At 50.6% G+C, this 22,791-nt stretch overlaps 2 protein-coding genes across 3 annotated transcripts; one reads left to right on the top strand and one right to left on the bottom strand.

Moving 5' to 3' along the window:
- Positions 1 to 1,244: 1,244 nt before the first annotated feature.
- ARSA (arylsulfatase A) lies at positions 1,245 to 16,081 on the top strand. Of its 2 annotated transcripts, none has more exons than XM_088055453.1 (8): positions 1,245 to 1,604; positions 2,522 to 2,762; positions 3,544 to 3,762; positions 5,519 to 5,670; positions 7,531 to 7,655; positions 10,825 to 10,952; positions 13,661 to 13,763; positions 14,889 to 16,081. In XM_088055453.1, exons 1-8 carry the CDS (start codon positions 1,333 to 1,335, stop codon positions 15,197 to 15,199), a joined length of 1,551 nt encoding a protein of 516 aa, XP_087911579.1. In that variant the 5' UTR covers positions 1,245 to 1,332; the 3' UTR covers positions 15,200 to 16,081. The 2 variants fall into 2 exon arrangements, with proteins under 2 accessions (XP_087911579.1, XP_087911578.1); XM_088055452.1 differs by having other exon boundaries at positions 5,501 to 5,670.
- Positions 16,082 to 17,079: 998 nt separating this feature from the next.
- Positions 17,080 to 20,013, bottom strand: LOC148184386 (acrosin-like). Its single transcript, XM_088055455.1, has 4 exons — positions 19,793 to 20,013; positions 18,881 to 19,146; positions 18,615 to 18,760; positions 17,080 to 17,520 (listed from the first exon to the last, which is right to left on the bottom strand). The coding sequence occupies exons 1-4, from the start codon at positions 19,996 to 19,998 to the stop codon at positions 17,191 to 17,193; spliced, it is 948 nt and encodes a 315-aa protein (XP_087911581.1). The 5' UTR covers positions 19,999 to 20,013; the 3' UTR covers positions 17,080 to 17,190.
- Between the last annotated feature and the right edge of the window lie 2,778 nt (positions 20,014 to 22,791).

Genomic DNA, 22,791 nt, shown 5'->3' with positions numbered 1-22,791 from the left:
TGGCCCCTGGGGTCCCGGACGTACCCCACTCCCAGCTACCGGAAAAAAATGATTCCAAAATAATTTCCAAATATTCCGGAATCAGGACGCCCAATAATCCACATTTTCAGCCCGATTCAGTCTCCTGGGGAAAACAGGGATGGGACGATCCGGGAAAAACGAGCGGGGTTGGGCTCTGGTTTGGGGGGGACGAGGGGGAGCCAGGGAGGGCTGGAGGGAGGGGAGGGGAGGATGGGCCGGGCAGGTGGAGAGAGGGAGAAACTTCTCCAGGCCAGGATTCCTCCAGCAGAGCCTCGGCTGTGCCATTCCCGGGAAAAGCCGTCGGGAGGGACGGGAATGGCAGCAGCCGGGGATCCCGGGCTGCTGGGCAGGTGCTGGAGGTGCCACCCAGGGCTGTCCCCGCTGTCCCCAGCTCCTGTCTCTGAGCTGCCGGGATCCCCCATCCCAACCCTCAGGGACCCAGTTGGGATCCCTGGATCTGGGATCTCTCCTCATTGGGGATATTCCTGAGGTGCCCAGAAGCCATCCTGTGCTTTGGGATGTCCCTCCCTGTGAAAAACGAGGTTGACATATTTTTATATAGAATTTAAAAGTTTAATAAAAAGACAATCAGGAGATAAAAATAAAGTAAAATATGCAGATACAGCCCAGTGTCTCTGCATTCACCTTACTAACAAAGGATTGTCCCTTAAAAACAGAACCCTACTACATATCCATAAATTCTCAGACATATTCAGACATTCTTCTTAAGTTTTTGATGTTCCTTTGTTTAGTTTTTACCTTTCCCCCTTCCCAATAGATCAATCTTCTTGGTGCCACGGGGTTTTATGTCCTCTGATAACGGGTGAAATAAATCCTTCTCTTGGAGATCTTGGAGGACAAGATAATTTTAAGAATGCAGGAGGGTCTCTGACTGTCTTTTCAGTCTCTGGGTTATATAAACAAAAGTAGTTTGTGCTTTAATATCATGTTATAGCCTTATATATATATATATATATATATGTATTATACCGCTATTTCTAAGTTTCATCAATAACAGAAATAAAAGAAATTATATTAATACAATAAAGTTTTCTAACCTTATACATATAACGTTGATTTTAATGTTTATTAGAAGCCAATGATGTAATGTGCAATTATAACACTCCCTGGAATGTCCATCCCGGTACTCCGCCTTCCCGCCACCTCCTCCCGGGACTACATCTCCCATCATGCCCCGCGCCCGCCGCCTGCATCACGTGATCAGCTGGGCCACTGCCGGGACGGCCCCGGGACAGTGCGGGGACAGCCCGGGCCGGCACCGGGACACCCGGCGACAACCGGGACAGCGCCATGGGGCCGCAGGGCCGCCAGCACCCCTGGCTGCACCCCTGGGGGCTGCTGCACCCCTGGGTGCTGCTGCTGCTGCTGCTGCCGCTGCCCCTGCGAGCCGCGGCCGCCGCTCGCCCCAACTTCGTGCTGGTGCTGGCGGACGATCTGGGCTACGGGGACCTGGGTAGCTACGGACACCCTTCGTCCGCCACACCGAACCTGGACTGGCTGGCGGCCCGCGGGCTGCGCTTCACCGATTTCTACAGCGGCGCCGCCGTCTGCAGCCCGTCCCGGTACGGCCCCCGCGGCGGCAACCGGGAGGGAGCGGCGGGACCCGGGAGGGGATGGAGCGGCGGGACCCGGGATAAACGGGAGGGAGCGCCGGGGATGGAGCGGCGGGACCCGGGAGGGGATGGAGCGACGGGACCCGGGAGGGGATGGAGCGGAGGGACCCGGGAGGGGATGGAGCGGCGGGACCCGGGATAAATGGGAGGGGATGGAGCGGCAGGACCCGGGAGGGGATGGAGCGGCGGGATCCGGGATAAACGGGAGGGGATGGAGCGGCGGGACCCGGGAGGGGATGGAGCGGCGGGACCCGGGATAAACGGGAGGGGATGGAGCGGCGGGACCCGGGAGGATCGGGAGGGGATGGAGCCATGGTACCGGGAGGATCGGGAGGAGATGGAGCGGCGGGATCCGGGAGGGGATGGAGCCGTGGTACCGGGAGGATCGGGCGGCGGACAAACTTGCGGTGTCCCGGGAGGAATGGGGAGACAAACTTGCCGTGTCCCGGGAGAGACAGGGGAATAAACCCGCTGCGTCCTGCGGAAAACAGGTCCGGGATAAACCCGCCGTGTCCCGGGATAGATGAGGGGATAAACCAAACGTATCCCGGGATAAACGGGCGGTCATGGACCTGCGGTGTCCCGGGACAGACACTCGGTGCTGACCCCTCAGTGTCCCGGGACAGACGGACAGTGCTGACCCCTCGGTGTCCCGGGACAGACACTCAGTGCTGACCCCTCGGTGTCCCGGGACAGACGGACAGTGCTGACCCCTCGGTGTCCCGGGACAGACACTCAGTGCTGACCCCTCGGTGTCCCGGGACAGACACTCAGTGCTGACCCCTCGGTGTCCGGGGACAGACTCGGTGCTGACCCCTCGGTGTCCCGCCTGTCGCCGCTGATGTCCCGTGTCCCCGCTCCCGCAGGGCCGCGCTGCTGACCGGCCGCCTCCCGGTGCGCTCCGGGATTTATCCCGGGGTGTTCGATCCGGGCTCCCGGGGGGGGCTCCCCCTGGCCGAGGTCACCGTGGCCGAGGTGCTGAAGGCTCAGGGCTACGCCACGGCCATGGTTGGCAAGTGGCACCTGGGTTATGGCATCAACGGCTCCTTCCTGCCCGTGCACCAGGGCTTCGATCACTTCCTGGGGGTGCCCTACTCCCATGACCAGGTGAGGGGCTCCAGGTGTGCGGGGTAGGGGCTTGGTTGGGAACAGCTCAATCCTGGGCCGCTTTTAGGGTGGGAAAAGCTCCCCCCTGGGCTCCTGGCTGGTCGCTGTGGCCTTCTGTTCCCGCTTTGTGCCCCTCTGTCCCCTCTTTGTGCCACTCAGACCCCTCTCCATGCCCCCAGACCCCTCTCCATGCCCCCAGACCCCTTTCTGTGCCCCCCAGACCCCTCTCTGTGCCCCCAGACCCCTTTCTGTGCCCTCCAGACCGCTCTCTGTGCCCCCAGACCCCTCTCTGTGCCCCCAGACCCCTTTCTGTGCTCCCCAGACCCCTCTCTTTGCCCCCAGACCCCTCTCCATGCCCCCAGACCCCTTTCTGTGCCCCCCAGACCCCTCTCTTTGCCCCCAGACCCCTCTCCGTGCCCCCAGACCCCTCTCCGTGCCCCCAGACCCCTCTCCGTGCCCCCAGACCCCTTTCTGTTCCCCCCAGACCCCTCTCCGTGCCCCCAGACCCCTCTCCGTGCCCCCAGACCCCTCTCTGTGCCCCCAGACCCCTCTCTGTGCCCCCAGACCCCTTTCTGTTCCCCCAGACCCCTCTCCGTGCCCCCAGACCCCTCTCTGTTCCCCCCAGACCCCTCTCTGTTCCCCCCAGACCCCTCTCCATACCCTGTCCCTCTCCCCACTCTCTAACAGGGGGTGCCACACTGACAACCCCGACCACCTCCCCACCTCCCATCCCATTCCTCCCCCTCCCCAATAAAAACAAACCCCCCGTGGCGTTCCCCAGGGTCCGTGCCAGAACCTGACCTGCTTCCCTCCGGACACCAAATGTTTCGGGACGTGCGACCAGGGCGTGGTGCCGCTGCCGCTGCTCTGGAACCTCAGCATCATCCAGCAGCCCGTCTCCTTCCCCGAGCTCGTGCCCCTCTACAACAAATTCTCCCGGGATTTCATCGCCGACTGCGCCCGCCACCGCCGGCCCTTCCTGCTCTACTACGCTTCCCATGTGGGGAAAACCGGGAGGGGGTTCCGGGAAATTGGGGAGGGAGGGAGGGGGGAAGGGGAATGGGAATGGGAAAGGGAAAAGGTGAAGGGAAAGGGGAATGGGAAAAGGGAGAGGGAAAAAGGGGAAGGGAAAGGGAAAAGGGAGAGGGGAGAGGGGAGAGGGAAAGGGGAATGGGAAAAGGGAAGGGGGAAAGGGGAATGGGAAAGGGGAATGGGAAAAGGGAGAGGGAAAAAGGGGAAGGGAAAGGGAGAGGGGAGAGGGAAAGGGGAATGGGAAAAGGGAAGGGGGAAAGGGGAATGGGAAAGGGAAAAGGGGAAGGGAAAGGGAAATGGGAAAAGGGGAATGGGAAAGGGAAGGGGAAATGGGGAAAGGGAAGGGGAAATGGGAAAGGGGAAGGAAAAGGAGAAGGGAAAGGGAAAAGGGGAAGGGAAAGGGAAATGGGAAAATGGAGAAGGGAAAGGGAATTGGGAAAAGGGGAAGGGACAGAGGAAAGGGGAATGGGAAAAGGGAAAGGGAAGGGGGAAAATGGAATGGGAAAAGGGGAAGGGGGAATGGGAAAGGGAAAAGGGAAGGGGGAAAGTGGAATGGGAAAGGGAAGGGGGAATGGGAAATGGGGAAGGGAAAGGGAAATGGGAAAGAGAAAAGGGAAGGGGGAAGCGGAAAGGGGAATGGGAAAAGGGAAGAGGGAGAAGAGAAGAGAGAAGGTAAAGGGAAAAGGAAAAAAGGGAATGGGAAAAGGAAAGGAGATGGGAAGGGAAAAGGGAAAAGAAATGGGAAAAGGGGAAGGGAAGGGAAGGTGCGGGAAGGGAAGGTGCGGGAAGGGAAGGTGCGGGAAGGGAAGGTGCGGGAAGGGAAGGTGCGGGAAGGTGCGGGAAGGTGCGGGAAGGTGCGGGAAGGGAAGGGAAGGGAAGGGAAGGGAAGGGAAGGGAAGGGAAGGTGCGGGAAGGTGCGGGAAGGTGCGGGAAGGTAAGGGAAGGGAAGGGAAGGGAAGGGAAGGGAAGGGAAGGGAAGGGAAGGGAAGGGAAGGGAAGGGAAGGGAAGGGAAGGGAAGGGAAGGGAAGGGAAGGGAAGGGAAGGGAAGGGAAGGGAAGGGAAGGGAAGGGAAGGGAAGGGAAGGGAAGGGAAGGGAAGGGAAGGGAAGGGAAGGGAAGGGAAGGGAAGGGAAGGGAAGGGAAGGGAAGGGAAGGGAAGGGAAGGGAAGGGAAGGTGCGGGAAGGGAAGGTGCGGGAAGGGAAGGGAAGGGAAGGTGCGGGAAGGTGCGGGAAGGTGCGGGAAGGTGCGGGAAGGTGCGGGAAGGTGCGGGAAGGGAAGGGAAGGGAAGGGAAGGGAAGGGAAGGGAAGGTGCGGGAAGGTGCGGGAAGGTGCGGGAAGGGAAGGGAAGGGAAGGGAAGGGAAGGGAAGGGAAGGGAAGGGAAGGGAAGGGAAGGGAAGGGAAGGGAAGGGAAGGGAAGGGAAGGGAGAAAGGGAGAAAGGGAAAAAGGGAAAAAGGGAAAAAGGGATCCCTGGGGAGGTCCACAAGGAGAACAGGGAAGCATCTCCCCTCCCGCCACCCCAAAATCTGCTCCTGCATGACCTGGGGATGCCATTCCCACACAAATCCCATTGGAATGGTGCTCTTAGGCCACTTCTTTCTGGAGCTTCCCTGTTCCCCTCCATGGACCTCCCCACCACCGAGGCTCGGGGACAAGTCAGGCTCCTGTCCCCTGTCCCCTGTCCGATCCTGGCGCTCCTTCCCCAGCACACGCACTACCCGCAGTTTTCCAGCCGGGAATTCGCGGGGCGGACGCGGCGCGGGCCCTTCGGGGACGCGCTGGCCGAGTTCGATGACTCCGTGGGGCAGCTGCTGCAGGCGCTGCGGGACAACGGCCTGGAGAGCTCCACGCTGCTGTTCTTCACCTCCGACAACGGGTGAGGGGTGGGGGCACAGTGGGGGACACCTCAAATGTCACCTGGGTCTGGTGGGACACTCCAAATGTCATCTGGGTTTGGTGGGACATCCCAAATGTCACCTGGGTTTGGTGGGGCACCTCCAAATGTCACCTGAGTTTGGTGGGACATCCCAAATGTCACCTGGGTTTGTGGGACATCCCCAAGTGTCACCTGGGTCTGGTGGGACACCTCCAGTGTCACCTGGGTTTGGTGGGACACCCCCAATGTCATCTGGGTTTGGTGGGACACCTCCAGTGTCACCTGGGTTTGGTGGGACATCCCCAAATGTCCCCTGTGTTTGTGGGACACCCCCAATGTCATCTGGGTTTGGTGGGACACCCAAAATGTCATCTGGGTTTGGTGGGACACCCCAAATGTCACCTGGGTCTGGGTCACCCCAAATGTCATCTGGGTTTGGGTCAGGTGTGTGACACCCCAAATGTCACCTGGGTCTGGTGGGACACCTCCAGTGTCATCTGGGCTTGGTACATCCCAAATGTCACCTGGGTCTGGTATGACACCCCCAAATGTCCCTGGGTTTGGGTCATCCCCAAATGTCACCTGGGCTTGGTGGGACACCCCAAATGTCACCTGGGTTTGGTCCCCCCCCGTGCCAGCCGCAGTCCCCCCGGTTCCCCCCGTGTGTGTGACCCCGCTGTGGGGTGCCCGGCTGGGCTGTGCCACCCCCTTGTGCCACCCTCGGGGAGCCAGAGCTGCGCTGGCACCGCCCAGTCCTGTCCCTGTCCCTGTCCCTGTCCCTGTCCCTGGTACCCCCTGTCCCTGTCCCTGTCCCTGGTACCCCCTGTCCCTGGTACCCCCTGTCCTGTCCCTGTCCCTGTCCTGTCCCTGGTACCCCCTGTCCTGTCCCTGTCCCTGTCCCTGTCCCTGCTACCCCCTGTCCTGTCCCTGTCCCTGTCCCTGTCCCTGTCCCTGTCCCTGTCCCTGTCCCTGGTACCGCCTGTCCCTGTCCCTGTCCCTGTCCCTGTCCCTGGTACCGCCTGTCCCTGTCCCTGTCCCTGTCCTGTCCCTGTCCCTGTCCCTGTCCCTGTCCCTGTCCCCTGTCCCTGTCCCTGTCCCTGTCCCTGGTACCGCCTGTCCCTGTCCCTGTCCCTGTCCCTGGTATCCCCTGTCCCTGCTCCTGTCCCTGTCCCTCTCCCTCTCCCTCTCCCTGGTACCGCCCGGTCCTGTCCCTGTCCCTGTCCCTGTCCCTGGTACCCCCTGTCCTGTCCCTGTCCCTGTCCCTGTCCCTGGTACCCCCTGTCCTGTCCCTGTCCCTGTCCCTGGTACCGCCTGTCCCTGTCCCTGTCCCTGTCCCTGGTACCGCCTGTCCCTGTCCCTGTCCCTGTCCCTGTCCCTGTCCCTGTCCCTGGTACCGCCTGTCCCTGTCCCTGTCCCTGTCCCTGTCCCTGTCCCTGTCCCTGTCCCTGTCCCTGTCCCTGTCCCTGGTACCGCCTGTCCCTGTCCCTGTCCCTGTCCCTGGTATCCCCTGTCCCTGCTCCTGTCCCTGTCCCTCTCCCTCTCCCTCTCCCTGGTACCGCCCGGTCCTGTCCCTGTCCCTGTCCCTGGCACCTGGAAGTGGCACCTGGTGGCACCCGGTGGTGGCACCGCCCAGCCCTGTCCCTGGCACTGCCCGGCCCTGAACTTTGCACCCGTGTGGCACCTGGAGGTGGCACCTGGTGGCACCCGGTGGTGGCACCGCCCAGCCCTGTCCCTGGCACCCAGTGGTGGCACCTGTGGTGGCACCAGACCAGCCCTGTCCCTGACACCACCCAGCCCTGTCCGTGGCACCCGGGGTGGCACCTGGTGGCACCTGGAGGTGTCACCGTTCCTTGTCCCCAGCCCCTCCACGCTGCGCATGGCCCGCGGGGGCAGCGCCGGCCACCTCAGGTGTGGCAAGGGCACGACCTACGAGGGTGGCATGAGGGAGCCGGCCATGGCCTACTGGCCGGGCAGGATCGCGCCAGGTGAGCCCTGATGGGTGTGCCAGGTGTGCCAGGGGTGTGCCAGGGGTGTGCCAGCTGTGCCAGCTGTGCCAGGTGTGTGCCAGGGGTGTGCCAGCTGTGCCAGGTGTGCCAGGGGTGTGCCAGGGGTGTGCCAGCTGTGCCAGCTGTGCCAGGTGTGTGCCAGGGGTGTGCCAGGGGTGTGCCAGCTGTGTGCCAGCTGTGTGCCAGCTGTGCCAGGTGTGTGCCAGGTGTGCCAGGGGTGTGCCAGGCGTGCCAGGGGTGTGCCAGGTGTGTGTCAGGCTGTGGCAGGGGTGTGCCAGGTGTGTGCCAGGCGTGCCAGGGGTGTGCCAGGTGTGTGCCAGGTGTGTGCCAGCTGTGCCAGGTGTGTGCCAGGCGTGCCAGGGGTGTGCCAGGTGTGTGTCATGCTGTGGCAGGGGTGTGCCAGGTGTCTCAGGTGTGTATCAGGTGTGTCAGGTGTGTCCCAGGTGTGTGCCAGGTGTGTGCCAGCTGTGCCAGGCAGGGTGGCACAGCCGGCTCCGTGCCGTGCCAGGTGTGACCCACGAGCTGGCGAGTGCCCTGGACGTGCTGAGCTGTGCCAGGTGTGCCAGGTGTGTCAGGTGTGTGCCACGTGTGTGCCAGGTGTGTGCCAGGTGTGTCCCAGGTGTGCCAGGTGTGCCAGGTGTGTGCCACGTGTGTGCCAGGTGTGTGCCAGGTGTGTCCCAGGTGTGCCAGGTGTGCCAGGTGTGTGCCAGGAGCCGCAGGGTGGCACAGCCGGCTCTGTGCCGTGCCAGGTGTGACCCACGAGCTGGCGAGTGCCCTGGACGTGCTGAGCTGTGCCAGGTGTGCCAGGTGTGTCAGGTGTGTGCCAGGTGTGTCTCAGGTGTGCCACGTGTGTGTCAGGTGTGTGCCAGGTGTGTGCCACGTATGTGCCAGGTGTGTGCCAGGTGTGCCAGGTGTGTGTCAGGTGTGTCTCAGGTGTGCCAGGTGTGTGCCAGGTGTGCCAGGTGTGCCAGGTGTGTCCCAGGTGTGCCAGGTGTCCCAGGTGTGTGCCAGGTGTGTCCCAGGTGTGCCAGGTGTGCCAGGTGTGTGCCAGGAGCCGCAGGGTGGCACAGCCGGCTCCGTGCCGTGCCAGGTGTGACCCACGAGCTGGCGAGTGCCCTGGACGTGCTGAGCTGTGCCAGGTGTGCCAGGTGTGTCAGGTGTGTGCCAGGTGTGTCTCAGGTGTGCCACGTGTGTGTCAGGTGTGTGCCAGGTGTGTGCCACGTATGTGCCAGGTGTGTGCCAGGTGTGCCAGGTGTGTGTCAGGTGTGTCTCAGGTGTGCCAGGTGTGTGCCAGGTGTGCCAGGTGTGCCAGGTGTGTCCCAGGTGTGCCAGGTGTCCCAGGTGTGTGCCAGGTGTGTCCCAGGTGTGCCAGGTGTGCCAGGTGTGTGCCAGGAGCCGCAGGGTGGCACAGCCGGCTCCGTGCCGTGCCAGGTGTGACCCACGAGCTGGCGAGTGCCCTGGACGTGCTGAGCTGTGCCAGGTGTGCCAGGTGTGTCAGGTGTGTGCCAGGTGTGTCTCAGGTGTGCCACGTGTGTGTCAGGTGTGTGCCAGGTGTGTGCCACGTATGTGCCAGGTGTGTGCCAGGTGTGCCAGGTGTGTGTCAGGTGTGTCTCAGGTGTGCCAGGTGTGTGCCAGGTGTGCCAGGTGTGTGTCAGGTGTGTCTCAGGTGTGCCAGGTGTCCCAGGTGTGTGCCAGGTGTGTCCCAGGTGTGCCAGGTGTGCCAGGTGTGTGCCAGGAGCCGCAGGGTGGCACAGCCGGCTCCGTGCCGTGCCAGGTGTGACCCACGAGCTGGCGAGTGCCCTGGACGTGCTGAGCTGTGCCAGGTGTGCCAGGTGTGTCAGGTGTATGCCAGGTGTGTGCCAGGTGTGTCAGGTGTGTGTCAGGTGTGTGCCACGTGTGTGCCAGGTGTGTGCCAGGTGTGTCCCAGGTGTGCCAGGTGTGTCAGGTGTGTGCCAGCTGTGTGCCAGCTGTGTCAGGTGTGTGCCAGGTGTGTGCCAGGTGTGCCAGGTGTGCCAGGTGTGTGCCAGGAGCCGCAGGGTGGCACAGCCGGCTCCGTGCCGTGCCAGGTGTGACCCACGAGCTGGCGAGTGCCCTGGACGTGCTGAGCTGTGCCAGGTGTGCCAGGTGTGTCAGGTGTGTGCCAGGTGTGTCTCAGGTGTGCCAGGTGTGTGCCAGGTGTGTGTCAGGTGTGTGCCAGGTGTGTCTCAGGTGTGCCACGTGTGTGTCAGGTGTGTGCCAGGTGTGCCAGGTGTGTGTCAGGTGTGTCTCAGGTGTGCCAGGTGTGTGTCAGGTGTGTGCCAGGTGTGTGCCACGTATGTGCCAGGTGTGTGCCAGGTGTGCCAGGTGTGTGTCAGGTGTGTCTCAGGTGTGCCAGGTGTGTGCCAGGTGTGCCAGGTGTGTGTCAGGTATGTCTCAGGTGTGCCAGGTGTGTGCCAGGTGTGCCAGGTGTGCCAGGTGTGTCCCAGGTGTGCCAGGTGTCCCAGGTGTGTCCCAGGTGTGCCAGGTGTCCCAGGTGTGTGCCAGGAGCCGCAGGGTGGCACAGCCGGCTCCGTGCCGTGCCAGGAGTGACCCACGAGCTGGCGAGTGCCCTGGACGTGCTGAGCTGTGCCAGGTGTGCCAGGTGTGTCAGGTGTGTGCCAGGTGTGTGCCACGTGTGTGCCAGGTGTGTGCCAGGTGTGCCAGGTGTGTGCCAGGAGCCGCAGGGTGGCACAGCCGGCTCCGTGCCGTGCCAGGAGTGACCCACGAGCTGGCGAGTGCCCTGGACGTGCTGAGCTGTGCCAGGTGTGCCAGGTGTGTCAGGTGTGTGCCAGGTGTGTCAGGTGTGTGTCAGGTGTGTCTCAGGTGTGCCAGGTGTGTGCCAGGTGTGTGCCACGTGTGTGCCAGGTGGGTGCCAGGTGTGTGCCAGGTGTGCCAGGTGTGCCAGGTGTGTGCCAGGAGCCGCAGGGTGGCACAGCCGGCTCCGTGCCGTGCCAGGAGTGACCCACGAGCTGGCGAGTGCCCTGGACGTGCTGAGCTGTGCCAGGTGTGCCAGGTGTGCCAGGTGTGTCCCAGGTGTGCCAGGTGTCCCAGGTGTGTGCCAGGTGTGCCAGGTGTCCCAGGTGTGTGCCAGGAGCCGCAGGGTGGCACAGCCGGCTCCGTGCCGTGCCAGGTGTGACCCACGAGCTGGCGAGTGCCCTGGACGTGCTGCCCACCCTGAGCGCCCTGGCTGGCGCTGCCCTGCCCAAGGTGGCCCTGGACGGATTCGACCTGAGCCCGCTGCTCTTCGGGGAGGGGAAGGTGAGTCCTGCTCATTTAATTTAATTTAATTTAATTTAATTTAATTTAATTTAATTTAATTTAATTTTATTTTATTTTATTTTATTTTATTTTATTTTATTTCACATTATTTCACATTATTTCACATTATTTCACATTATTTCACATTATTTCACATTATTTCACATTATTTCACATTATTTCACATTATTTCACATTATTTCACATTATTTCACTTTATTTCACTTTATTTTCTTTTATTTCACTTTTTTTTTCTTTTATTTCACTTTATTTCACTTTATTTCATTTTATTTCACATTATTTTCTTTTATTTCACTTTATTTTCTTTCATTTCACTTTATTTTCTTTTATTTCACTTTATTTCTTTTCATTTCATTTCATTTTATCATTTTATTTTATTTTATTTTACTTTATTTTATTTCGTTATATTTCATTTTATTCAATTTCATTTTATTTTATTTCATTTCATTTCATTTCACTTTATTGTATCATTTTGTTTTATTTTATTTTATTTTATTTTATTTTATTTTATTTTATTTTATTTTATTTTATTTTATTTTATTTTTTGTTTTATTTTGTTCTATTTTGTTATTTTATTTTATTCTTATTTAATTTAATTTAATTTTATTTTATTTTATATAATATAAATAATATAAAATAATATATAACAACAATAATAATATAAATATATAAATAGATAAACGGATAGATAAATAGATAAAACATAAATAAAATAAAATAATATATTATAAAATATATTATTTTATTCCTGATATCATTTATAAATATATATACATATTTATATAAATATATAAATATAATTAAAGCATTCATTTATTTATTTACAATATTTTCATTAGTTTTTATTCCCAGAATTTATTTTTAATTTAAATAAATTTATTTAAATTTATTTTTAATTTTATTTTAATATATACTTTTTTATTTCTTATATAATTTATATATTTTCATATGAAATTATATGTGTAAATATATATATATATCACTAATGAAATATTTATTTTCCTTTATTTTTATATATCTATTATTTTATTTATTATATAATTTATAAATATATTTATATATAAAATTATATCTGTGACTATATAAACAATATCTTCATATATAAAATTGTACCTATGAATATGTAAATTAATTATTTATAAAATTATATTTATTAATATATAAATAATATGTATAGAATTCAAGGCAAGATATGAGTGGACAAAATAATCCAAAAATTAGAATAAATTTTATATATAAAAATTATAAATATAATATCATTTAATTAAATATATAATAATATATTTATATTATAGAATATAATTTTATCCACAAAAAACCCAGATATTATCATTCTTTTAACTCCAGAAGGCTGGTTCAGTTCGCCCATAAATTAAAATATTATTAATAGAACTAATAAATTAATTAATAAATAAATTTATTTAGTAAATGTGACCCTGAAACTTTTTTTTTCTCTGTTTTGATTGCTGGATTTCCTCTGAGCTGAGGTTTTTTGGGATATTTCTTCAAGGGGAGTTCTGTTTATTTCAGTTCTTTGGGGTCAGGAGGAAAACTCTAAAGCTCGTTAGGATCTTGTTAATTAATTAATGTTAATTAATCTTGTTAATTAGGATGTTATCACAAAACTTGGCACAAATTTAATTCATCATAACTTTGTCTTCTTTGGCTCTGACGGCACAAAACGGCTCTGAACCACGTGGTTGTTTCATCTTTATATCTATTTTTACTTAATTAGTTTTAATTAATTTAATTTAGTTAATTTTATTTAATAAACAAAAATAGACACGTGTATTGTTTTTATAGATTAAAAATAAGTATTTTATATCTACTTACGTAATTACTTTTTTTTCTTCCATCTATTTATAATAGATATTGATTAATGTTAATAATTATATTAATATTATTATATATTATATTTTTATTATATTATGTGTATTATATATTATATTATATAATATTATATTATATTATATAATATTATATTATATTATATTATATTATATTATATTATATTATATTATATTATATGTATTGTATATATATAATATTGTATATTATGTAATATATACATTATATATTATATATTATATATTTTATATATATAATATAATATAATATAATATAATATAATATAATATAATATAATATAATATAATATAATATAATATAATATAATATTGTATTGTATTATATTATATTATATTATATTATATTATATTATATTATATTATATTATATATTGCATATTATACTATATTATACTAATATTATATTATATTATATTATATTATATTATATTATATTATATTATATTATATTATATTATATTACATTTATAAAATACATAATATATATAATCTATAATTATTTATATAGATTATATATAGAATATAATCTAATATAATTTTATTATCTATTATATCTTATTATTAATAATTAATAAATTATAAATTTTAAATTTATAAATCCTCCAAAATCTCTATTTTTCCCTTCAGTCGCATACTAACCATTCTGCTACTTTCCAACTCCCTTTTTTTTATAAACCCTGCTTTTCCCAGGGATATTTGGAAGCTTTCCTGCTTCCAGATAAGATTAATACATATTATTATATTATATATTAATACATACGGAAGACATATAGAATAGGACAAAGAGAGAAATGGTAATTTCTGGAATCTTCTCCCCAGAGCCCCCGCCAGGCCGTGTTCTTCTACCCTCCATCCCCGGACCCCCTGCACGGCCCCTTCGCCGTCCGCCTGGGCAAGTACAAGGCTCATTTCTTCACCCAAGGTGGGTGCAGCCTCCCAGGGGCGATTTGGGGAATTTTGGGGAATTTTGGGGAATTTTTGGGAATTTTTGGGATTTTTTGGGAATTTTGGGGAATTTTGGGGAATTTTTGGGAATTTTTTTGAATTTTTTGGGAATTTGCGGAATTTTTTGGAATTTTGGGAATTTTTGGGAATTTGGGGAATTTGGGGGATTTGGGGAATTTGGGGAATTTTGGGGATTTGGGGGATTTGGGGAATTTGGGGAATTTTGGGAAAATTCTGGGAATTTGGGGAATTTTTGGGAATTTGGGGAATTTTTTGGATTTTGGGGAATTTTTGGGAATTTTTGGGAATGGTTGGGAATTTGGGGAATTTGGGGAATTTTGGGGATTTGGGGAATTTGGGGGAATTTTGGGGAATTTTTGGGAATTTGGGGAATTTGGGGAATTTGGGGAATTTGGGGAATTTTTTTGATTCTTGGGAATATTGGGAATTCTGTGGGAATTCTGGGGAATTGATTTTGGGAATTTTTGGGAATTTTTGGGAATTTTTGGGAATTTTTGGGAATTCTGTGGGAATTTTGTTGGGGAATTTTTGGGAATTTTGGGGAATTTTGGGGAATTTTGGGGAATTTTTGGGAATTTGGGAGTTTGGGAATTTTGGGGAATTTGGGGAATTTGGGGAATTTTTGGGAATTTGGGAGGGAATTTTGGGAATTTTTGGGGAGTTTGGGGAATTTTTGGGAATTTGGGGAATTTTGGGAATTTTGGGGAGTTTGGGGAATTTTTGGGAATTTGGTAAATTTTTGGGAATTTTGGGGAATTTTTGGGAATTTTGGGGAATTTTTGGGAATTTGGAGAATTTTTGGGAATTTTTGGGAATTTTTGGGAATTTTGGGGAGTTTGGGGAGTTTTTTTGAATTTTGGGGAATTTTTTTGAATTTTGGGGAATTTTGGGGAATTTTTGGGAATTTGGAGAATTTTTGGGAATTTTTGGGAATTTGGGAAATTTTGGGAATTTTTGGGAATTTGGGGAATTCCGTGAATTTTGGGAATTTTTGGGAATTTTTGGGAATTTTTGGGAATTTTTGGGAATTTTTGGGAATTTTTGGGAATTTTGGATGCTCAGCCCTGCTTGTGTTCTCCAGGTTCTTTCCACAGCGACACGACGCCGGACCAGGCGTGCCACGGCGTCACCCCGCTGACGCCTCACCTGCCCCCGCTGCTCTTCGACCTGGAGACAGATCCCGGCGAGAACTACGATCTTCTGGAAGATTCTGCGGTGAGCTCCGAGCTGCTGGGGGTGCTCCGGGACATCACCCTGCGCAAGGTGGTCCTGGAGCAGCGCCTCAAGTTTGGGGACAGCCAGATGGCCAAGGGTGGGGACGCCGAGCTGCAGCCCTGCTGCGCCCCCGGCTGCAGCCCCAAACCTTCCTGCTGCCGCTGCTCCCTGCGCTGACGCCCCAAAACTTCCCAGCTCCGTCCCCCAAAGCGCCCGGCTCGGCCTCGGGGCTGCCCCAGAGCTCGGGGAAGATGTGGGGAGATGGGGTGGGGTGGGGGAGACCCCAAAGCTGCTGGTGCTGTGCTCCGAGTGGGATTTTCTTGGATGGGATCCTGACCTGTTCCAGGAGCTCCGGCAGCTTCTCCAGAGCCAGGAGAGCTCCTGGGAGCCGCCATCCCGCTGGAGCAGAGGGAATATCCCAAATCCAGGGATCCCAACTGGGTCCCTGAGGGTTGGGATGGGGGGTCCCGGCAGCTCAGAGACAGGAGCTGGGGACAGCGGGGACAGCCCTGGGTGGCACCTCCAGCACCTGCCCAGCAGCCCGGGATCCCCGGCTGCTGCCATTCCCGTCCCTCCCGACGGCTTTTCCCGGGAATGGCACAGCCGAGGCTCTGCTGGAGGAATCCTGGCCTGGAGAAGTTTCTCCCTCTCTCCACCTGCCCGGCCCATCCTCCCCTCCCCTCCCTCCAGCCCTCCCTGGCTCCCCCTCGTCCCCCCCAAACCAGAGCCCAACCCCGCTCATTTTTCCCGGATCGTCCCATCCCTGTTTTCCCCAGGAGACTGAATCGGGCTGAAAATGTGGATTAATGGGCGTCCTGATTCCGGAATATTTGGAAATTATTTTGGAATCATTTTTTTCCAGTAGCTGGGAGTGGGGCACGTCCGAGACCCCAGGGGCCAAGGGACTCTCACTTCCATGGATAAGGGCATTTTCTCCAGTGGGGATAAATTTTCCATGGAAATCACTGCTTTGTCTTACACTTTTCTTAATTAATTTCCCTGCAAATAATTAATTCCCTTTCTCATGGCTGTTTCCAATAAATTATTTTTAACCCCTGATCTTTGCCTTTCGTGTTTCCAAGTGGGAAGGAGCGGGAGCTTGGGTTTGGTTCGAGGATCACCAACCAAAACCCTTCAAAAAATTTTCTAATCCCTCAACCTAAAAATTTTCACATCAACAAATTCAAAACCCAAAGAAAATTTGGAAGTATCTAAGGAAAAAGTTACCACAATAATTCTAAAAAACAAAAAAGAAATCATTGCAATAAACCAAACACTAACATACACTTAACAAACACTACTAAATATTATTTAAATTTTAAATTATTTAAATATTATTAAATTCTGTCCCTAAACACCAACTCATCGGGAACACAACTTTATTCCAAGGATTAAATCCAAAAACTACCATTAATTCCATCCCTAAACCCCAACTCATCGGCAACACAACTTATTCCAAAGATTAAATCCAAAAATTCCATCCCTAAACCCCAACTCATCAGGAGCACAACTTTATTCTGAGGATTAAATCCAAAAACTACCATTAATTCCATCTCTAAACCCCAACTCATCGGGAACACAACTTTATTCCAAGGATTAAATCAAAAATTACCATTAATTCCATCTCAAAGCTCCCTGCCTGTAGGGAATGCAACTTTATTCCAAGGATTAAATCCAAAAACTACCATTAATTCCATCTCTAAACCCCAACTCATCGGGAACACAACTTTATTCCAAGGATTAAATCCAAAAATTATCATTATTTCCATCCCTAAACCCCCATCCATAGGGAAAACAACTTTATTCCAAAGATTAAATCCAAAAATTCCATCCCTAAACCCCAACTCATCAGGAACACAACTTTATTCCGAGGATTAAATCCAAAAACTACCATTAATTCCATCTCTAAACCCCAACTCATCAGGAACACAACTTTATTCCAAGGATTAAATCCAAAAACTACCATTAATTCCATCTCTAAACCCCAACTCATCGGGAACGCAACTTTATTCCAAGGATTAAATCAACTGGAGCATCCGTGAGGCCTCAGGGCGGGAGCAAGGGCAGGGCCCTGGGCACCGGGGGTGGCTTTGTCCCCACGGCCACGGCCCCAGCTGGGGCTGCTGGAGATGCTCCGCGGCCAGAACGGGATCTGCTCTTCCTCCCGCTCACCCCGATCTGCTCTTGAGGAGCTCCAACACCTCCAGCAGCTTCCCAAGGAAATGCCTCAGGGTCCGTTTCGGGATGGTGACGGCCGTGGCGCCGTCTGGCTTCGTTTGTGGTGGCTCGGCCGAGGTCAGGGTGGGCTCCGACTTCGCTGAGAACGGCGCCGGGTTCAGGGTGGCGTGGGCATGGATCCAGGTGTGGAAGTGCTGGGTGTTGGTGAAGATCCCGGTTCTCTTGGCCTTGGCGCAGCCTCGGCCCCAGCTGGCCAGTCCCACCAGCCAGAACTTGTCCTCCTTCTTGTCCTTGCAGACCAGGGGACCCCCAATGTCCCCCTGCGCCAGGAGAGAGGGGTCAGGAGCTGCTGCCAGCCCTGGGCCTGGCCCTTCCCATCCCAACCCCTTCCAGAGCCGCATTCCCGGCTGCATTCCCATGGAAAGGCTCCGCTCTGGAGGCTCCAGCCTGGAGCGGGATGGGGCTGGCTCGGGCTGGGCTCATCCAGGGCTGGCCAGGGAAGGGAAATTCCTGGATCTCCACACCTGGGGCTGCCGGGAGCACTGGCTGGGCTGGGTGGGCGCAGTGCCAGGCCTTGGGGACAAGGGGACAACAGGCAGGGACACACGGATGGGGCAGGGACAGCCGGCAGTGGTGGGACCTTGGGGCTGGGAGGGCACCGGGCCAGGGCCAGGCGGGGCCAGGTATTGTTTGGGGTCAGGGGTCCCTGGGCTGGCTCTGAGGGGTCCCAGGGGGTCCCTAGGCTGGCTCTGAGGAGTTCCAGGGGGTCCCTGGGCTATCTCTGAGGGGTCCCAGGGGGTCCCTGGGCTGGCTCTGAGGAGTTCCAGGGGTCCCTAGGGTGGCTCTGAGGGGTTCAGGGATCGTGGTTAGGGTCAGGGGTCCCTGGGCTGATTCTGAGGGGTTCCAGGGGATCCTATTTGGAATCAGGGATCCCTTGGATGGATGTGAGAGGTTCCAGGGTGTCCCTGGGCTGGCTCTGAGGGGGTTCAGGGGGTCCCTGGGCTGGATCTGAGGTGTTTAATGGGGTCCCTGGGCTGGCTCTGAGGGGTCCCAGGGGGTCCCTGGGCTGGCTCGGAGGGGTTCCAGGGGGTCCCTGGGATGGATCTGAGGGGTTCCAGGGATCCCTGGGCTGGATCTGAGGGGTCCCAGGGGTCCCTGGGCTGTATCTGAGGGGTTCCAGGGGGTCCCTGGGCTGGCTCGGAGGGGTCCCAGCGGTCCCTGGGCTGGCTCTGAGGGGTCCCAGGGGGTCCTTGGGCTGGCTCTGAGGGGTCCCAGGGGGTCCCTGGGCTGGCTCTGAAGGGTTCCAGGGGATCCTGTTTGGGATCAGGGGTCCCTGGGATAGATGTGAGGGGTCCCAGGGGTCCCTGGGCTGTCTCGGAGGGGTTCCAGGGGGTCCCTGGCCCCGCGCCCGCACCTGGCAGGTGTCGATGCCGCCCCGCGGGTACCCCGCGCACAGGTCCTGGGGGTGCACGGCCCCCCCGTACCAGCGGCTGCTGTTGCACAGCTGGACGTCGATGAGCCGCACCTTGGCCTCCTGCAGCACCAGGCGCGGCCCGGGAGCTGCGGGCACAGAGGGCTCTGAGCACCGCAACCTCGGGGGGCCCCGCGGGGCCCGGCCCAGCCCCGGGGCTCCGGGCCGAGCCCCCCGCAGCCCCGGGCCCTGTCCCGGCGGGCACTGACCGCTGTCCGGGCTGGCTCTCCAGCCCGCGATGAAGCACGTTCTGAGCTCGGGCACTGCCAGGGAGCTGTCGGGCACGCAGCCCAGCTGGATGTAGTCGCTGCACTCCACGGGCTGGTCCAGCTGCAGCAGAGCGATGTTGTTCCTGGCCGTGGCGGCCACGTAGCTCCGGTGCACCAGGATCCGCTTGACCTTGAACACCGCGGCCTTGGCGCCCGGCTGGCTCAGATCCGTGGCTCCGATCACCACCTTCCACTTGTGGATATCCCTGGGAGAGCCGTGGGGAGTGACCGGGAGCAGAGCCAGGGGCTGCCACAGCTCAGCCATTCCCAACCCTCTGATTCCCACAGCAGGGGCGGGAGACAGCAGCGGAGCAGCACAAGGGAGTGCTGGGCACCTGTTCCTGCTGTGGGGACATCCCTGTCCCTGCTGTGGGGACATTCTTGGTCCTGCTGTGGGGACATTCTTGGTCCTGCTGTGGGGACATCCCTGTCCCTGCTGTGGGGACATTCTTGGTCCTGCTGTGGGGACATTCTTGGTCCTGCTGTGGGGACATCATTGTCCCTGCTGTGGGGACATTCTTGATCCTGCTGTGGGAGCATCACTGTCCCAGCTGCGGGAACATCACTGTCCCTGCTGGGGGAACATCACTGTCCCTACTGTGGGGACATTCCTGTCCTTGCTGTGGGGACATCACTGTCCCTGTTTTGGGGACATTCCTGTCCTTCCTATGGGCACATCCCTGTTCCTGCTGTGGGAATATTCCTGTCCCTGCTGTGGGGACATTCTTGATCCTGCTGTGGGGACATCCCTGTCCGTGCTATGGGCACATCCCTGTCCCTGTCCTTGTCCTTGTCCTTGTCCCTGTCCCTGTCCCTGTCCCTGTCCCTGTCCCTGTCCCTGTCCCCCCTTACCTGGCCCCGAGGAAGCAGCGGGCAGCTGTGAGGACCCAGTGATGGTCGATGAGGGCTCCGGCGCACATGTGCCACGAGCCGTTCTTCGAGGTGACCTGGATGCTGGCAATGCCAGGCCAGGCCCCTGGAAGGACATCGAGGGTGGTGACATTGGCAGAACGCGAGGGTCTGTACTCGGGAATCGCGATGCTCTTGTTCAAATGCATGGGCCGGAGCCCGCAGGTCCCTCTGGAAGCACAAAGCCATCGGTGCCCTGCTCGGGGACAGCGGGGACAGGGACGCCCGAGGGGCTCATCCGTGCCAGGACAGCCCCGAGTGTCCCCGAGCCCCCGGGGCCACCGACCTGCAGGTGTCCCACGTGCCCCCCACGGGCCGGGCCAGGGCCAGCAGGACGAGCAGGGCCAGCAGAGCCATCGGTGCCAGCGCAGGTGGCAGAGGCGGAGCGGAGCTGTCACCTCTGGTGGCCCTGGCGGTGCCACCGGCCCGGGCTGATGTCACAGAGGGGCCGGTTCCATGCACGGGGCACGGTGGCCTCGGGTGGGGGGGTGTGGTGGTTTTATCTCTGGCTAAAATCACCAGGGTAATTACTCATTTTTTGCTGTTTGAAATGGCTTAGGAGAAGGGCAAAACAGCCTTAAAACTTAAAAGGAATAAAGAAACTTTATTAACAGGGCTACAAGAATAAAAAACTTGAATAAAACTTTCAGAAACCTTTCCTTCCCCTACCTAACTCCTCCTAACAGACAACACAGAGAAAAAATTTGAGATGTTAAAGCAGCACCAACCATATGATAGGTTTTTTTATCAGTCTTTGTAGGGAGAGGAGTTTTCTTTTGTCATGCCGTGGAGAATTCTCCAAAATAAACATTCCTCTCGTGGTTTTTCATTTTTATGAATTGTGGCAGCCCAGGCACAAATTTTTGCCACCTCCTCCCATTTTCAGAGCCCTCCCAGAGGTGTGTCCATGGGCCACGAACGCACGGGGAATCATTTTTTAGGTATTATTTTAAGGATGAGTTGCTCAAAGGCGAAGGTTCTGTCAGTTTGTTTTTGTGATCAGCTCTGGGAACGGAGATTTTCCTTTCTGTTTGAGCTTCTTGTGGGATCGCAGCTGCTCCAAAACCTGCTTGGTTTTGTCGGTGGATGCCTCTGCTCAGACCCACAGCTCGAACGCTTCACCCCCGCCATGATTTTTCACGAATTAGAGTTTTTTCTGTGTATCATTTTTTTTTTTTTTTTTTTTTTTTCATTTTTCATTTTTCATTTTTCATTTTTTCATTTTTCATTTTTCATTTATTTATTTATTTATTTATTTATTTAATTTGTTATATTTTATTTTTTATATTTCATTTTTTTATTTATTTTTTATTTTTTTATTTTTCTTTTTTATTATTTATTTTTTATTTATTTTTTTATTTATTATTTATTTTTTATTTTTTTATTTTTCATTTTTCATTTTTTTATTTATTTATTTTTATTTTTATTTTTTATTTTTTATTTTTTATATTTAATTTCTCTTATTTTTTTATTTTTTATTTTTTATTTTTTATTTTTCTTTTTTTATTTTTTATTTTTTATTTTTCATTTTTCATTTTCATTTTTCATTTTTCATTTTCATTTTTTATTTATTTATTTTTTATTTTTATTTTTTATTTTTTATATTTTATATTTCTTTTTTTTTATTTATTTATTTTTTATTTTTTATATTTAATTTTTCTTTTTTATTTATTTTTTATTTTTTATTTTTTGTTTTTCATTTTTCATTTGTCATTTTTCATTTTTCATTTTTCTTTTTCCTTTTTAAATTTAATTTTTTTGAATTATTATTTATTTATTTTTAATTTTTAATTTTTAATTTTTAATTTTTTATTTTTTATTTTTATTTTTATTTTTTATTTTTTATTTTTTATTTTTTATTTTTTATTTTTTATTTTTTATTTTTTATTTTTTATTTTTTATTTTTTATTTCCGTGGTCTTGTAGGAATCCAGAAACGGAGAGATATTTCTCTGTCTGTCCCGTTCTCCAAAAAAAAGTATTAATTTTAATTGTCACCGACAGAAAAGCTTCCGAATATCCCTGGGTAAACCAAGATTTATAAAAAAATTAAGTAAAAAATAGTAGAATGTTTAATATGGCATTCAAGTGAAAAATACAGATTTTAGTGTGTTTAATACATGAAATAAAGATAGAAGTAAAAAAGTGTCATTTTTAGCTCTCCTTTTTCCTTCTTCTCCATGATTCCGCAGTTTTTAGGAGCACAAAGAGTGATTGGTTGAAAGTTAGTCGTGGTTTTAGTTATAGAAGTAGATATAGAAAAGTTATTTGTTAATATATAAACAAATATATTTTAAATATTCATGAAATATATATAATATAATATAATATAATATAATATAATATAATATAATATAATATAATATAATATAATATAATGTAATATAATGTAATGTAATATAATATAATATTAGCATAATATAATATAATATAATATAATATAATATTAGCATAATATATATTTATATAATTATATAATTATATAGTCATATATATTCATATATTTAGATATAAATATATCAATATAAAAATATATAAGATAGATATAAGATATAAGATATAAGATATAAGATAATATAATACATATAATATTAGTATAATATATATTTATATATTATATAATTATATAGTCATATATATTCATATATTTAGATATAAATATATAAATATAAAAATATATAAGATAGATATAAGATATAAGATATAAGATATAAGATATATAATACATAATATATAATATATAACATATAATATATAATATATTATATATAATATATAATATATAATATATAACATATAAAATATAACATATAACATATAATAATATTATATATATTATATATTATATATTATATATTATATATTATATATTATATATTATATATTATATATTATATATATAATATTATATATTATATATATATACAATATATATTTACATAT

Source organism: Pseudopodoces humilis, chromosome 5 (assembly GCF_049639895.1).
Source record: "Pseudopodoces humilis isolate 2021_Gansu_Grassland_sample_001 chromosome 5, ASM4963989v1, whole genome shotgun sequence".
Classification (NCBI taxonomy): Eukaryota; Metazoa; Chordata; class Aves; order Passeriformes; family Paridae; genus Pseudopodoces; species Pseudopodoces humilis.
Note: the sequence above shows the minus strand (reverse complement) of the source record. Positions and strands in the feature narration are given on the sequence as shown.

Bases quoted from the DNA above. Each gene is read 5' to 3' on its own strand.
- ARSA (XM_088055452.1), top strand. From the start codon at position 1,333: ATGGGGCCGCAGGGCCGCCAGCACCCCTGGCTGCACCCCTGGGGGCTG. The intron at 10,953-13,660 runs GTGAGTCCTGCT...TCTTCTCCCCAG, and splicing joins TGCTCTTCGGGGAGGGGAAG to AGCCCCCGCCAGGCCGTGTT. The intron at 13,764-14,888 runs GTGGGTGCAGCC...TGTGTTCTCCAG, and splicing joins GGCTCATTTCTTCACCCAAG to GTTCTTTCCACAGCGACACG.
- LOC148184386 (XM_088055455.1), bottom strand. From the start codon at position 19,998: ATGCATTTGAACAAGAGCATCGCGATTCCCGAGTACAGACCCTCGCGT. The intron at 18,761-18,880 runs GTCAGTGCCCGC...CTGTGCCCGCAG, and splicing joins GAGAGCCAGCCCGGACAGCG to CTCCCGGGCCGCGCCTGGTG. The intron at 17,521-18,614 runs GTGCGGGCGCGG...CTCCTGGCGCAG, and splicing joins GCGGCATCGACACCTGCCAG to GGGGACATTGGGGGTCCCCT.